At 38.6% G+C, this 14,329-nt stretch overlaps 1 protein-coding gene across 6 annotated transcripts in view; it reads right to left on the reverse strand.

Moving 5' to 3' along the window:
- LOC146362952 (CUB and sushi domain-containing protein 3-like) overlaps positions 1-14,329 on the reverse strand; it is a 388,582-nt gene that overhangs the window by 126,661 nt on the left and 247,592 nt on the right. For 5 of the 6 annotated variants that reach the window (XM_084918660.1, XM_084918664.1, XM_084918661.1 and 2 more), the window contains exons 7-9: positions 7,953-8,030; positions 3,976-4,063; positions 3,694-3,818 (exon numbers count right to left, since the gene is read on the reverse strand). In XM_084918660.1, the coding sequence (XP_084774786.1) occupies positions 3,694-3,818; positions 3,976-4,063; positions 7,953-8,030 (291 nt within the window). The remainder of the gene's footprint in view (positions 1-3,693; positions 3,819-3,975; positions 4,064-7,952; positions 8,031-14,329) is intronic. The other variant, XM_084918663.1, reaches the window with a different exon arrangement.

The raw sequence follows: 14,329 nt of genomic DNA on the forward strand, positions 1-14,329 counted from the left end.
TTTAATAAAATTTAATTGGAATTTCCACCACCTCAGAGAATCTCTTCAAACACTGTTGGTAACCTAACAGATTAATTTGTTTATCAGAATATGAACGCAATTTTCGATGATTTTCTGCTGGAGTTGTAACTCACACAAATTGCATGTTTACACAGTTGTTTGGAGTATTCACTTTACTACAGAGAAATATAGTCCACTTAGGAGCACTGTAGTAAAAACAAGATTGTTATTTCCATCTGCAGTAGTTTATATTTAGCTGGATGGCTCTGTTCTGGGACCTCCTTGCCATTCTACGCACATATTTGCAAAGCTGGATGCAGCGAGAGCAGCAGAAAGATCTCCTGCTCCGTAACAGAGCAGATGTGACACTCATTAAGACAGATTCAAGACTGAAAGGAGTGGCTCTGGTGGATGTGGGTTGCAAAGTGGCTTGCTAATGCCACAGGCGGTGAAATCAGCTGTAATCAGCTGGACTGTGCTTGACTTTGTGGCCAGCCCATACTATCCTCAATTTGATTGGCTGCAATAAAAGTTGAAGTTGTAACACTGTAACAAAACACATCACCACTACAGCTGTTGTCATATTAGCCCTTTTATTAACGCATGCAGACCCACTCGAGCTCCTCCTCCTGATCCTCTTGCCACTTTTTAATTTATATAGCACCAACAACAGCTGCCTCAAGGTGCTTTGTATTGTGAGGTAAGACCCTACAATAACACAGAGAAGACCCCAACAATCATATGTCCACCTATGACCAAGTCATTGGCAGCCGTGGGAAGAAAAAATTCCCTTTTAAGAGGAAGAAACCTCAGGAAGAAACAGGCTTAGACAGGAGCAGCCATCTGCCGCAACTGGTTGGAGGTGAAGACAGGGAGAAAACATTTCCACCAGAACTAAAACTGAACCAAAATGAAGCAGTCACACATGAACTTGTATTCAGTGTAACAGGCCCGAAGAATCCCCATATTCTTTGATATAGCACCTACTGCTGCACTGCTACTGACTGTTAAAAAAGGAGTTTTCCAAAGGTAGAAAATAAAAAGGTATCAAATAATGATGATAGTAACAGACCACTTCTAGACAACAGAAAAGGCGATTCTGCTCTCAGTCTATTAGCTCAAGATGAACCTGCTTTCGCCTTTAAGGCAAGCGAGAAAGGTTCAGAATTTCAATATTAGATTTTCGTCTGTGAGGGATTCTTTTTGAATAGCTTTATAGATGGAGCAGAAGTCTCTACATTCTTCTGCCTGCTTTTCAGCTAAGCCATCAAAAGCTTTTAATGTATATCTACCATGTTTACAGTTGCAGAGTATTGTGGTTAGTGTTTTCTGGTTTTTATTTCCTGTGATCCTGGCATATAGCTCAAAATAAGCCTCAGCATTGTTGTCAGAAAGATGTGATTCTCGTATTACACGCACTTTGTCCTTCAAACAACCTCACTGTGGGTTTTCTCGGATTTACGGAACTTTTGAAGATGGACGGCTTTCTGTTTCACTGCTTCAGCAATGCCGGAGAGACACACGCTGGATAACAGTTACGCACAGCAGTACTGGGAGGAGTAGTGTCACAGAAAAGTTCTGCCACCCATTTTTAACGATATTACAGTCAATCAGCACAGGTAGTGGGTCATTCAGTATCACCTATGATTAAAGGTACATTTGTCAGACATAATGTACAGAATGGTGAACTGTATATATAACTGTTCCTATTGTTGGCCTCTGAACATAAGGTGGCAAGAACTGCTTTTAAACAGCTTATAGGTGGGGACAATGTTGGAGTAACAGTGCCCTCCATTGTGAAACACTTAAAACAACAAAGATCAGCTGGCAAAAAAATGACTAGTTACTTAGCAACAGCAGCGAAACAGGATGGTGCACTCTGTCACGGCTTTGTCAAAAAGTTGTTCATGGTTGTTTTTTTCTGTATTTCTTTTCTTCTTCTTCTTCTTTTTTTTTTTACTGTGTATTATACCCACCAGAGCTTTAACAATGCACACCTGCTGCTCTGAAGTTACAGCAGCTCTGCGGAAATGTCTCACTCTGCCCACACGCTTTTCCTGCAAATATCCCTGCTGACGAATGGCTCTGTTTCCCAGTGATAGAGGTCATCCCATTTAACCACTCACTGCTCCGAGGGACAACACCAGTGACTTAAATGTCATTGGCAGTCATCCTTTGGGGAGACTTTAGCCCCTCATCACATGCAGGTAAATGTAAGGCTTGATTGGCTTAATGTCAGTAGCTGTATTTAATTGCTCATTATAAAATATTTAGTGATAATGACTTGCTGTTAGCTATTAACGATGATAAAGAGCCAATCAAAAGGTATTAGCACTGTAATATCTCTAAAAATGGGTTAGATGGTAATAAGGCTGATTGGTGGGAACCAACAAGTTATACATGATATATTCTACCTGCTTAAAAAGGATCTGTGCTCACACAGTACCAAAAACCTTAGTGATGGTCACTTCCCGTGTTTGGTTCACAAGAGAAACCTGAGGCTGAAGTCGAGGCACGAGGTCATATGGTGTCCTTTAACCAACGGGCAAGAGACCACGACCAACAGCTGGCTAACACCTGGAGGTCCAGCTCAGGTATCTCTGAGCAAGACACCTCATCCCTCCTGAACGCTACAGTGCAACTCACCTTTTGCCCAAAATGTAACTGTTGTTCATATGTTGCTTTTTATGTTGGATTCAGTAAGTTTTAATTCCAGCGAGACTGTGATTTCAGCCTAAAGTAGGTGTGACATTTTTCCAGCGTTTCTCTACCCTCTTTCTTCACTTTTTCGATTTCTCTGCCCCCACTTCTTAGTTCCTTTTGTGTCTGTATGTTAGTAATTATTAGTTAGAGGTTCAAATATTCCACTCTCACACACACATGCATGCCCACGCACACCCGCACACACACACGGACCCATGCCCAGTGAATATTGGTTTTTATGTTAAAGTATGTGTCTCCAGCCACGGACTGAAGCCAAGTGAAGGAAGACATGACAAACGACTTTGGCATTTAACATGACAGACGCCCTCTCTCTCTGTCTCCCTCTTTCCATCTTTGTGTGCGCGCGCGTGTGTGTTGTAAGTATGAATCTATAAAAGTGGCAAATGTTAAAAAAAAATCCAGAAAAAGAAAATCGGGCATTCTCAATCAGGTCAATGATTAAAGTCTGTAGTCACTTATGTAACCATATGCAGAGTGATTGCATAACTTGTGTCACCTAAAAATAAATTGTAGTGGTAATTGTGTTTTTTTATTTGTGTGCTATTTTAAGTAAGATCAAATCTGGTGCTTGTGTAGAGGAGTGTTTACACCCTACTGTGTTTACTTCATTTGAGGTCCTAAACAATCACTATCATAGCTCCCCTGATGAAAGCATACAGCCGTAGCATGTTACTGAGTCGCTACACTGCAAACATTGGATTATACTTTGTTTTGTTTCATAATTTTATAGCTAACGGCTTGAAACAGTAATGGGATTTTCGTTCCACTGTAAACTCAGGCCTGTTCAACTCAAACTGATGATAAGCCAAGGTAACTGACTGACCACAGTTACACATGCACATGCACATGGAGAGTCACCCATGGACAGTTAGCAGGCTTCTTATTTCAGATTTGTGATTACAGCAGATTTCTGTATGTGTACCTGTGATGTATATGCTGGTGTGGGTACACAAGGAAGGCATTTCTTACCTTTGCAGACAGGTCTGTGGTCACTCCATGCTGCAAACACTTCTGCTACTCTCTGGCAGCTGATACTTTTGCTGCCCTGTAGAACATAGTCTTCTCCGCAGCTAAAGTGCACCACACTCCCAATGCTATGCAAAATGAAAAAAAAACAAACAAACACACATAACATAGTGTAAGAAAAAAAGAAACACAGGTATAAAATGTTTATGCTGCAAAGATTCTGTACAGATGTGCATTTGTGCATTTCTGTTAAAAAGCAACTACACCAGTGTTTTTCAATTGTACCTGAAGTCATTGCCATGGCGTTTTCCATTCTCTGGCTCTCCTGGGTCTGGGCAGGAGTTAGAAGCCTGTCTCACACCGCCTTCATTTACTACACAGAGAGACAGACAGGTGGAGAGCCGAGGAAACACGGTTTAGATGAAGACAGACAGTAAAGAAGTATTTGGTTCACTGGATTCCACGAGCAATCTTTCTCTGAAGTAAAGGTTTCGTTTTCTGACTGCTATACATTATGAAACTCATTTTTATGCTCACATAAATACACTGTAATTCGAAATTTACCATCAAATCAACATGGTACTGCTTCAGTGCGCCCTCGCATCTGTCATTCAGAGGAATGACAGATGCGAGGGTGCCTTTAGTTTTAGCTCAGGAAATCTGCCTGCTTTATCACTCATTCGCTTTACAATCAGCAGCGAAAGAAAAAAAAAGTTCGACCAGGAGATAGCCTAACAGACAAGCTAGATGGTGGGGTGGGCTGTAAAGGATGACACAGCACTCCAGACACGATCTTAATTCTCTCACAGACGAGCTAATCTTGACAGTAACCCTCCAAACATCACAGAGGTAGAACAGAGACAACAGACAGGACTGCACAGACACTTTCAGACTGCAACATCAGGACAAACGTGGATCTGACAGGATGCATCTTTACTCAGTATCTCTCTTTAATTATAAGACTGCTGTTGTACTGATTTTTTTTCTGTTTTTTAATCATTTTCCTTTTGTCTTTCAGTCTGTCCCTTTTGCCCCCATCTATGAATAAAATAACCTCATAGCAGACCGTTTAGACCTTCTTCTTTGTGCAGTAAAAGTTTTACTTTTTTAATGAAACACTGCTGCTTTTTCTGTCCCAAAATAAGGGACGCATCACGTGCCACAGAGCCGTTTCTGGTACATCGCAGCAAAACAAAAAGTATTAGTAGTAATACGGTATCTTAATGAGCTGCATTCCATTGATGTTCTATTTCAACCCACGTGAGAGGATATTTCCTTAATGAGATCAGGGTGAGGGTAAACTTATTTAAATTACCCTCGAGTTTCTCGCAGTTTTTCATTCAGACCAGTGAATACAGAATTAGGCCCCTCTGAGGATTTTTGAGTTTTTTTCTTCTGCTTCTTCCCAGTCTGTCATCCTTTGCTAATGTCTAGTGTCAGCAGAATGTTACTAGAGGCAGAAATCAGCCTGGTGTGCTTATTTATTTCGGCTATAGAGCAAATAAAACAGTCCGTGGTGTATTTTGATATTCAAATGCAAGGACTGATATTCAATTTAGAGGGAATAATAGTTTAGTGTGGTATAATAATCAGTTTATTTTTAAAGCATAGAGTAGACAACAGTGCGGCACTGTTCTCTTGATTACTAATTTCATTAGGATGATTAAATTACGAGTGGAAGAACATAATTCTATTTGTGTTATTTGGATGATGAATATAATATCAAAATGATTATCTTTTTTTAACATTGCATGTTTTGTTTTTGTTTTTTATTTTTGTGTATAGGTTTTGCTGCTCTAATTAGTCAGCATCCCCCTCATCTAAAGAAAGGCTCTTTGCAATGAACACAGGTTAAAAAAAGAAAACGAAATTTAAACAAGCTTTTTTATTCAAGAACGCTTACAAAGTCGACTAGTCTCACTGTTTTGGAATTAAAACTCCCTTACCGCGTTGTTTAAGATACTTTCTGGGTTTTTTTTAGTGTTCTGCACTGACTCTTGTTGTAAGACAATTGCTGGTGAAAACTGAAAAAAAAAAAACAACCCAAACTTTTCTCTTATCTTAACCCCCCCGCAAAAGCCAGACAACCCAATTAGGTGTGACAAACACTGGCCAAGTGATAATACTGCCCATTTCTGTTTTCACATAAACACCTTCCCACCCAGGCTGTCTGGGCTATCTGGCTAACATGTATGTACATGTGTAGTCTGTATCAACAAACCCAGCAGGTGGTTGGTGTGCGGCTCTGTGTGTGTGGATTTGTTAGAGTAGATACTTTGTTGCTTTGTTGGAGCGGCTAATTTGACCATCTGGACTATTAACAGTACAACAGAGGGACTGGTTACAGTATCAGTTCTGTGTACACACAGACAAACACACAAAGCCCACAAAAGTGAACCCACAAACATATACATACATGCACATATACAGAACCACATCTAAGCGCACACGCATGTGTACATGGGCACAGACTGACACACAGACAGGCTTAATGCTTCACTGACGAGTTAAACCAGTTAGAGAAGAACAAATTAGCATCTGAACCAGTCAGAGCCAGACTAATTAACATACAGTACACATTCATATGTGTAGAATCAAACCTCGACCATGGCTCTCCAACCTGTCAAGGAAACTGATGGATCCGCGATGTGCCGAGCCACCACGCTGCGCCTAGCTCAGAACATCGCCTCCCCATCAGCTCATACAGTATTTAAGGCAATTACACACAAACATACAATCACATAAACGCAAGCAAATAAGGAAAACGAGCAAAAAAATCAGTGATGTTTAAAAATTCATAATTACCAATCATGCAAACGAATTAACAAGAAGCAAGGCCATCATCTTGGTGTATTTGCACGTACGGTATTAGTCTCTCGCTCTCGTATTAACACTTATGTGCACTTATCTTCTCATGTCCTTATAGTGTGCAAAAAAATGCATGACTTTGAACCTTCATCTGCATATTTGTGAGTCCATGCGGGGTGTTTAGACTAGGTGGCAAACATAAAAGCATATAACCATCAACACCATTATAGCACACGGATAACTAACCTTCAAAGAGTTGCATAATGTCTGTGCGTACGTGTGTGATGTGAGATGAGAAGACCGAATAGAGACGCTATAGTAAAGAAGTGTGAAAGAAAGTTGGGCTTACATAAAAAATAAATCTATGTATCAAGTTAAATGTTGAAAAGTGAGCTCTATTTGCTGGTAATAGCTCTGCTTTTTGTGCATATTCATAGAATGTTGAAAGTTATAATTGTAGAGAAAAATGTAATCCATGTAGCCAAATAGGTATTACAGTGGATGAAATGACAAAGGAACCATAGTTCCCTTCAGGATGCCTATTGTGTTAGTTTCCAAGGTGACTTATTCTTATATGTGGGTATTTCAAGTCAGAAGGAACTGTGGTTGCCCACCAAAAAAGTGCACTACATTAACAGGGAAGCTCTTATACTTATTATGAGTGCATCCTTGTTATTTTGGAAAGGTTCTAGATATAGATTGCAATATGTAATAGCAGTTTACCTTTCTACCAAATCATCACACATCATGACATAATACATTTTATAAAGTGCAGAAATACATGAAATTGTCTTGGGAGATTTTTTATAAACCCAACAATGGGTTTGAGACCTCAGTGGTTCATTTATAAAGGTTTGCAGGCTGTGAGAGAAGAGAAGAGAAGAGAAGAGAAGAGAAGAGAAGAGAAGAGAAGAGAAGAGAAGAAGAGGCAGGAGTGGGCGGTAAACAATATTAACTACAGCTGATTCACATTCCTTGAGCCTAAAGCAAGACCAAAACAAACCATGATTAAACTTATCAGAACAAGCAATGATTAACTATATCAAAGCAAGCAATGAAGAAGTGGGACAGCATGACCAGAATGCATATACAAAATATCAAACAACAAAAACACGCAGCAGTCAAGCAGAACACAAAAGCATGGCTCTCGTAAAGGCTTTCCAACACATTTATGAGTTTAAAAAGATCTCATTTTCACATCAGTGGTCAATTTCAGCATTACGCTTTTGTAAATTGTTGCAATTAAATGTCATTTAATAAATAAGAGACAACATTAATTTTGTATTACTAATAATAAGAAGCACAAATGTGTTGAACATAATAGCCCTTATTAAGAGACAAACTTAACAAAAGTAAAACCAAATTAAAAAACAAACATAAAAAAGCCAGTCCAAGCTAACCAAGCCATTGCAAGTTAGTTCATTTGCCAAAGGGACATTAAGATGTGAACTCACATATTGAAAACTTGTTGCTGGAGTCTTTGCCAGGGAATAATTTAACGCCCCGCGATTTAAAATCTACTGATCGCTTCACTGCAGAGGAGAACAGAAAACAGAAAAGAGAAGGAAAATCAGAACAGATTGGATAAAGTGGGAAAAAAAAAATTTGACCTAAAAAAGGATTTTTTTCTTTCTTTTAAATGGCAGATTCTTCTCCCTCACAAAACTGAGAGAGAGAAGAGCAGAGCAGAAAAGAAAGTTACAAATGCAAAGTAAACTTGAAAAAATGGTGGAAACACACAGCTAAGGGGGCACAGAGAAGGCGAGAAGCCGAAAGGGGAAAGAAAGTTGGAGAAATGGGTTCAACAAAAGCACCATTCAGGATTTTTTGTTCATAAGAAGCTTAATCTTTCTCTCTCTCTGTCACTCAGACACATACATCAGAAGTGAGGTTGTTTTTGCCGGAAGCCCCATCATATTTTGAACAAAAGCTGGTAAAGGAAAATTGCAGCTTTAATCAAAAGGACAATGATGCAGCTCTGTAATCAAAGCATTCCGATAATGGCACGTTACAAAATAGATGGTTCTTTTAATCAGAGTAACTCCCAGACAAGAAGGAACAAACTGAGGGATCCCTGTCGGCATGAGCTCTGTTTTCTAACACTGGTGACATCATTCGATTGCAAGGTTGGCGATGTTGTGCATGTGCATTAGTACAGTTTAGAACATATGATTACAAGGTATAGACGCAAAATTAATGAGTTAATAAGTGATTTTATAAAATAGTAAAAAAATGAAAACACTACGCTAATCTAATTTTGTTAAAATAAATGAACACATTATCAACATAAATAATGAAAACACAAATATATCTTGTCCTGAATGACAAAGTACAGTGACAAATCACTTTAATGAATGTCTGATAGAGCGGCTGACAGATATTGCTGTCATTAAGACTTGACTAATCCACTGAAGGATGACAAATGGCGAATGAGTTAATGTTCAACAATTATCCGAATGCTATACTGTACAACGATTACACATACGCACATATATCACTGCTATTATATTAAAAGCAGTTCTATTACATCATGTGTATTTTATGTCAGCAATAACCCCAACATTATTCTCTATGTAGATACATGAACATATCATGCGTCAGTGATACATGCCTGTGTTGTCCATACTGATTAATGCTCCAGGGGTGTAATATTGTGTTACCTTACCAGCAGGTCAATTTCAAGTGCTCCAAATGATAGTGTTGTATCCACGCCAAGAGTCAGAGATATCAATCCTTATTTACAATGCTAAGCACTTACTTAATCTTAAAATATGGATAATATGGTCAATACATTCTCTAAGCAGGGCAAAAATAATACTGTATTCATGCCGTTATCACATTAACACATTATTACTCTAAGTCTAAACACCAGCAGACAAAAATATGGGCTAGATGAAATGGTTTAAAATAATTGTTTAACTTAAACATCTGCCTCACACAGGCCTTAAGACCAGTCAGGGATCCCCATGTAACCACTGGTTGCTTGAGAAACGTATGTAGTTGTCAACTGGTTGGCAAGAGGTTGCTGGAGGACAGACTTTTAAATTATGTATCAATATGTCAAACTGATCACGAACAAATGTCCGTTTTCCCTTAAATTTTAGAACACTTTGTGCCATAAATTCTCTCGTTAATGAGACTTCTCCAAGCAAATGAGTCTCAGAGCTGCTTAGGGCTGCCTCTGTGCACCGCACATACATAAATGCCAAAAAAAAACTGACTTCACAGCAATCCACCTACACAAAGAGTTTCATTTATTATTCCTGACAGCAGATTCATAGCTATTTAAGATGGGGGTGGGGTGGGGGGGAGGGAGGGGGTTCTTGATATCTGATATAATAGAAGCTATCACTTAGATAAAAAAGCAGATTTTATAGTTTTTATTTATATAATATAATCAGCAGTGTTTTCATGAAACCCCCCGCTCTTCCTAATATTTCAAAGTCATTATTTTTTATAAATATTCTGGAACAACAGCTGTATTTTATGATGAGAGTGAAGTGAATACATTTTCCATTCCACTGCATACAGACATGACATCAAAGATTTAATGACTTTTTCTGACATTGGGTGGCTTATTTGATGTAGAAAAGTCGTATAAACAGTATAAAACACAAAAGGGATAAGAAACAATAAAAGTGCAGAGTTGGCGTTACTGCCTTCATATAAAACTGAGGTTTGAAAATGTCCTGATTGTCATAAATTAAGAACATTAACTGGCAAACTCGTGCTGCTTTTGACAACTGGGGAAGTTGCAAAACAGATCAAAGTCTTACAATCAGGCTTGAAATGCATCCTCTTCGGTTTGGCAGCCGAATATGGGAGTCTGGGCCAAAAATAGTTAAAAGTCAAATTTGTTTTTGCCTATGCAGATTCATTCAGTGTATCAAGCCCTGTTAATATGCATCATAAAACCTGTCCTGTGTGACTATGTATCAAAGTTAAATACGCCCATGTTAATATTCTAGCCTAAAAGCAGCAGCTCTACTGCAAACAACAGATGGAAGGGGCAGATGCATTTATGTAAACCATATTTATGAAGTAAAGTATTTCATATATGGAAAACTATATTCAACAAGCAAAAGCACAACCAAGAGCTCGGTTAAGTTTCACAGCAATAAATCAGATGCTGAAGCTACATATACAAAAAAGAGAAGGAAAAAAAATCAACTGAACCATGTTGTGTGGGTGTGATGTAGGCCTGATGCTTTTCAGACCCAAGTTAAAATCTTTTTTTTTTATTCCTTGAGCACAACAAAAATAAATACGAAAAGCTACAGCTACCTTGTGCAGAATCCAGATCAATGAGTCACCATTTTTTTTAACATTACCAGTCTGTTACCTACAACACTGTTTGTTTTTCATACAGTAGTTCTTAAAACTGGTAGTGTGGAGCAGAGAGAGTCTCTTTGCCAATGATTCAGACAGATAGGCATCGAGCACTTTGACTGAATTTACCAGCTTTGGACTAGATGCTCATCTTGGGTATTTTAATGTACCTGCATGGGAAAGCAAACATTTACCGTTGTCTAGACTGAAAGCTAGGATTTATAACAGAGATGTATCTGTGCTTGTTTCTCTACTCAAACGTTCCCAAGGTTAATGTGAGACTGACATGAGGAATCTTAAATAAAACTCACTGAATAAAAAGTCAAATAGGTGATGTAGCTGACATGTACAAATGACCAATAAATAAAAAAGACCAGGTAGGCAGAGCCTCTCAGTCTTTAGCGCCAAGGCTTTGGAATAGTCCAACTCCAACTACGCTTTGCTGACTCTGAGGACTCCTTTAAAAAGCAGTGAAAATATTTTTTTAAAATAAAACTATCTGTTTTTTATTTTCTGTATCTTGCATTTGTGTTGCTATTAAGTATATTTTTATGTTATAATATTACCCTTTGTTATTCTGTGTTGCTGTACAGAGCTTCGCGCTTGTGAAAAGCACAGCAAATAAACTTTATGGTGCAAGACAGATTGAAGTAGTACCTATTGCAATTAGAAATTGTTAGATTTAATGATGCACTTTATAAGATTTTTAAGTGCTGAATTTTCATATATGTGAAGAACATTTATTTGAATTCATATGTTTAATAGCAATAGCAATTGCACAGTAAGTAAAATAGGTGGCCTGAGTGTTTGCCTGTATTTGCTGGGCACAAGGAAATAATCGAAATATTGATTTGGCAGAGTTGGTTGGTAATGCTGATTATATTCTTCTCCCTACACCTAGTTAATAATAATTTGAATATGCTCAATTAAGGAGCGTAATTAGAAGACGTGAATAATTATCAGTACTGTAGAATTGCCATTTTGTAACCACAGATGAGCAATACTATTACATCACCAGAGTGAGTCTATGCAAACAACTGACATTAATTCAACAAAGTACATTCCTAGCTAGCCTTACAGTAATGACCCCAGTCCTAACAGCCCCTTTGATACAGGAACAGCAGAACACCAACTCAATAATGAAAGCCAGCACTGGTAAAATGCAAGCTCCCACAATAATATAAAAGATGATTAAGGAGTAGTTCATAGATTTATGAGCTCATATGATCCCCCTGAGGCCAGCAGTGTCTCTGTACTCAGTTTGACTAATGGTTCTTAAGCTAAGGCTGACAAGAAAAAGGATTTGGGGATTTATTTACACAAAAACCAAATTGTACGCTTTACATGTGCTAAATGCTCTCCTCTTCCTTGGCTGTAATTATGCAGAGCACTTAGAATTTCAAGATGTGTGCACTTGATCACGAGCAGGTTTGAGACACTGCAAGAGTCATATCAAAGGTACCATGCAGTCAACAATATCAAATATGTCAACCTCCCTGAGGGGTATACTGTTTCACTGCTAGAGTTGACTAATGTTTCTGCACCACGGGTTGACTGGAGTTTCTTTTGTACTGATTGACTTATTTTGTTGTCATAGCACTGGCTGACTGATAATGCCGTCAGTTGTTCATTAAGGGCCAATCACAGCCCTGCAGACACAGAAACTCATGAATACGTAATGAAGAGAGATGATGGGGGGATGTGATTGGTGGGCTGTGCCGTGGGGAAGGAAACAGATTGCTCGTACCTGACACGTGCATAGACAACGGGCAAACGGGCAGAAATGGCGAGAATCCACACACACACACACATGCACACGCAGAAACCAGACGCACATTTATACTCTTAGCACACACACAGTGACACACATATTCTCAGCCAGGTGTTGAAGGTGTAAGGTTAGGCATTAAAGCACAGAGCCGTGCAGAGAAGAATGTCAAACGAATACTTAATTAATAATGTAACACTTCAATATTTGTTAAACATCAACTATGCTTGAGGCCTTACTTTCCCTATTGGATTGGGACAGCTTTAATATAGAAAGACTGAACACAGGATCATAAAGAGTTATAAAACAACAGCAAATAATGGAGGGGAAATTTGCGGGTAAAATAGCGCACATCTTGTGCTCCAACAACAAAATTAAACATTTCCAGTAAGCAAAAAGCCAATCAAGTGTATGCCTTGCCACAGTGTATTGGAATTACGGTGCTGTTTCTAAGCAAGTACACAGACACAATCTCTCTACAGCACAGTACAAACAGGAGGAGGAAGGATAGCTCAAAATTCCTCATTCACTTTAACAGGCCGACAGGGGGCAGACAGGCTAATCGCAAGAAACCAAATAAATAACTATGGTAGATGCACCTTTGCAGAATTTTCTCAGATTTAATTGGAATTCAACTGGGTTACAATTACATTTCAATTCAAGAGGGATCCTGCTAAAATGGATAGCCTTTCTTTATTTTTTGTACCCAAAAAAAAAAACTGTCACAGGTTGGGGTTGGACTTAAAATCCCAATAAAATGCAGAAACGGGAAGATTGTGTGACATTTTCATTATGCTGATGCAGGAGTTAAAAATGCTTTCTAAACATTAAAATTTTGGATGCAGAATCAGCCTATTGATTTAGAGGTGCTACCTAGAATTCAAACAGCCAGGGAAGGTCAAAGAGAGCAGTCACGCAAACACTCTCCCTCCGTTATGTCTTGAGGATTCATCTTTATGGATTACTCACGTTATACCTTAAACAAGCTAAACTGGCTAATTCCCCAAAACTTAGGCACAACATTTCCTGCAGACTACAAAGTGGGGTAGTCTCTTGTGTTTTGCCATGAATATAGGGGTCTTACTGTTACTGAAAGCTGCACAAGTTCAGAATTAGAGCTGATTAGAGCTTCTAAACCAAATTAACCTTCTACAGACTTTACTGTGGCATCATGGTTTGCCTCCAACAAATATCTCTAGTCTTGGTTAGGCTTTTTCATTCGTCTCATTACTAAACAGAGCATCTCGAGGAACAAAGAAAATAAACACACCTAGCCATATTTTGGCAGAAGTGTATGGAAAGCCAGGTTGTCTGGAAGCCTTTTTATGATTGTTTGGAATCTGTCATTACAAAAATTTGAAAATGCACCAATTAACAGTGTGATACCCCTGGACTCATAGTCAATTTTATTCTGGCAAAACAGAAAGTACCATGTGCAATGATGAAAAGAGGGGAAAAAGACTCAAATTCAGAATCGGGGCAGGTGCGAGCATGTCAAAGCAAAATTAGCAGGAACAATGAAAATTCATGTATGCAGCACATTTAGAAATGATGCTATGGTATGGACTCTCAGATCACCTTCCCCGTGAATCAGACCATTTTAATAATAATTAGCTTCGCCTCTGTTTTGTGTGTACCTACCCATTTTCCTAATATAGTGAACACATTTTCTTATATGTTTAAGATATTTTAAAACGGGAGCTACTGCAGCATTGTCAGGATCCTTCCACCCTC

The sequence above is a fragment of the Perissodus microlepis genome, chromosome 22 (assembly GCF_051167445.1).
Source record: "Perissodus microlepis isolate ML-2025 ecotype Zambia chromosome 22, ASM5116744v1, whole genome shotgun sequence".
In the NCBI taxonomy this organism is placed as follows: Eukaryota; Metazoa; Chordata; class Actinopteri; order Cichliformes; family Cichlidae; genus Perissodus; species Perissodus microlepis.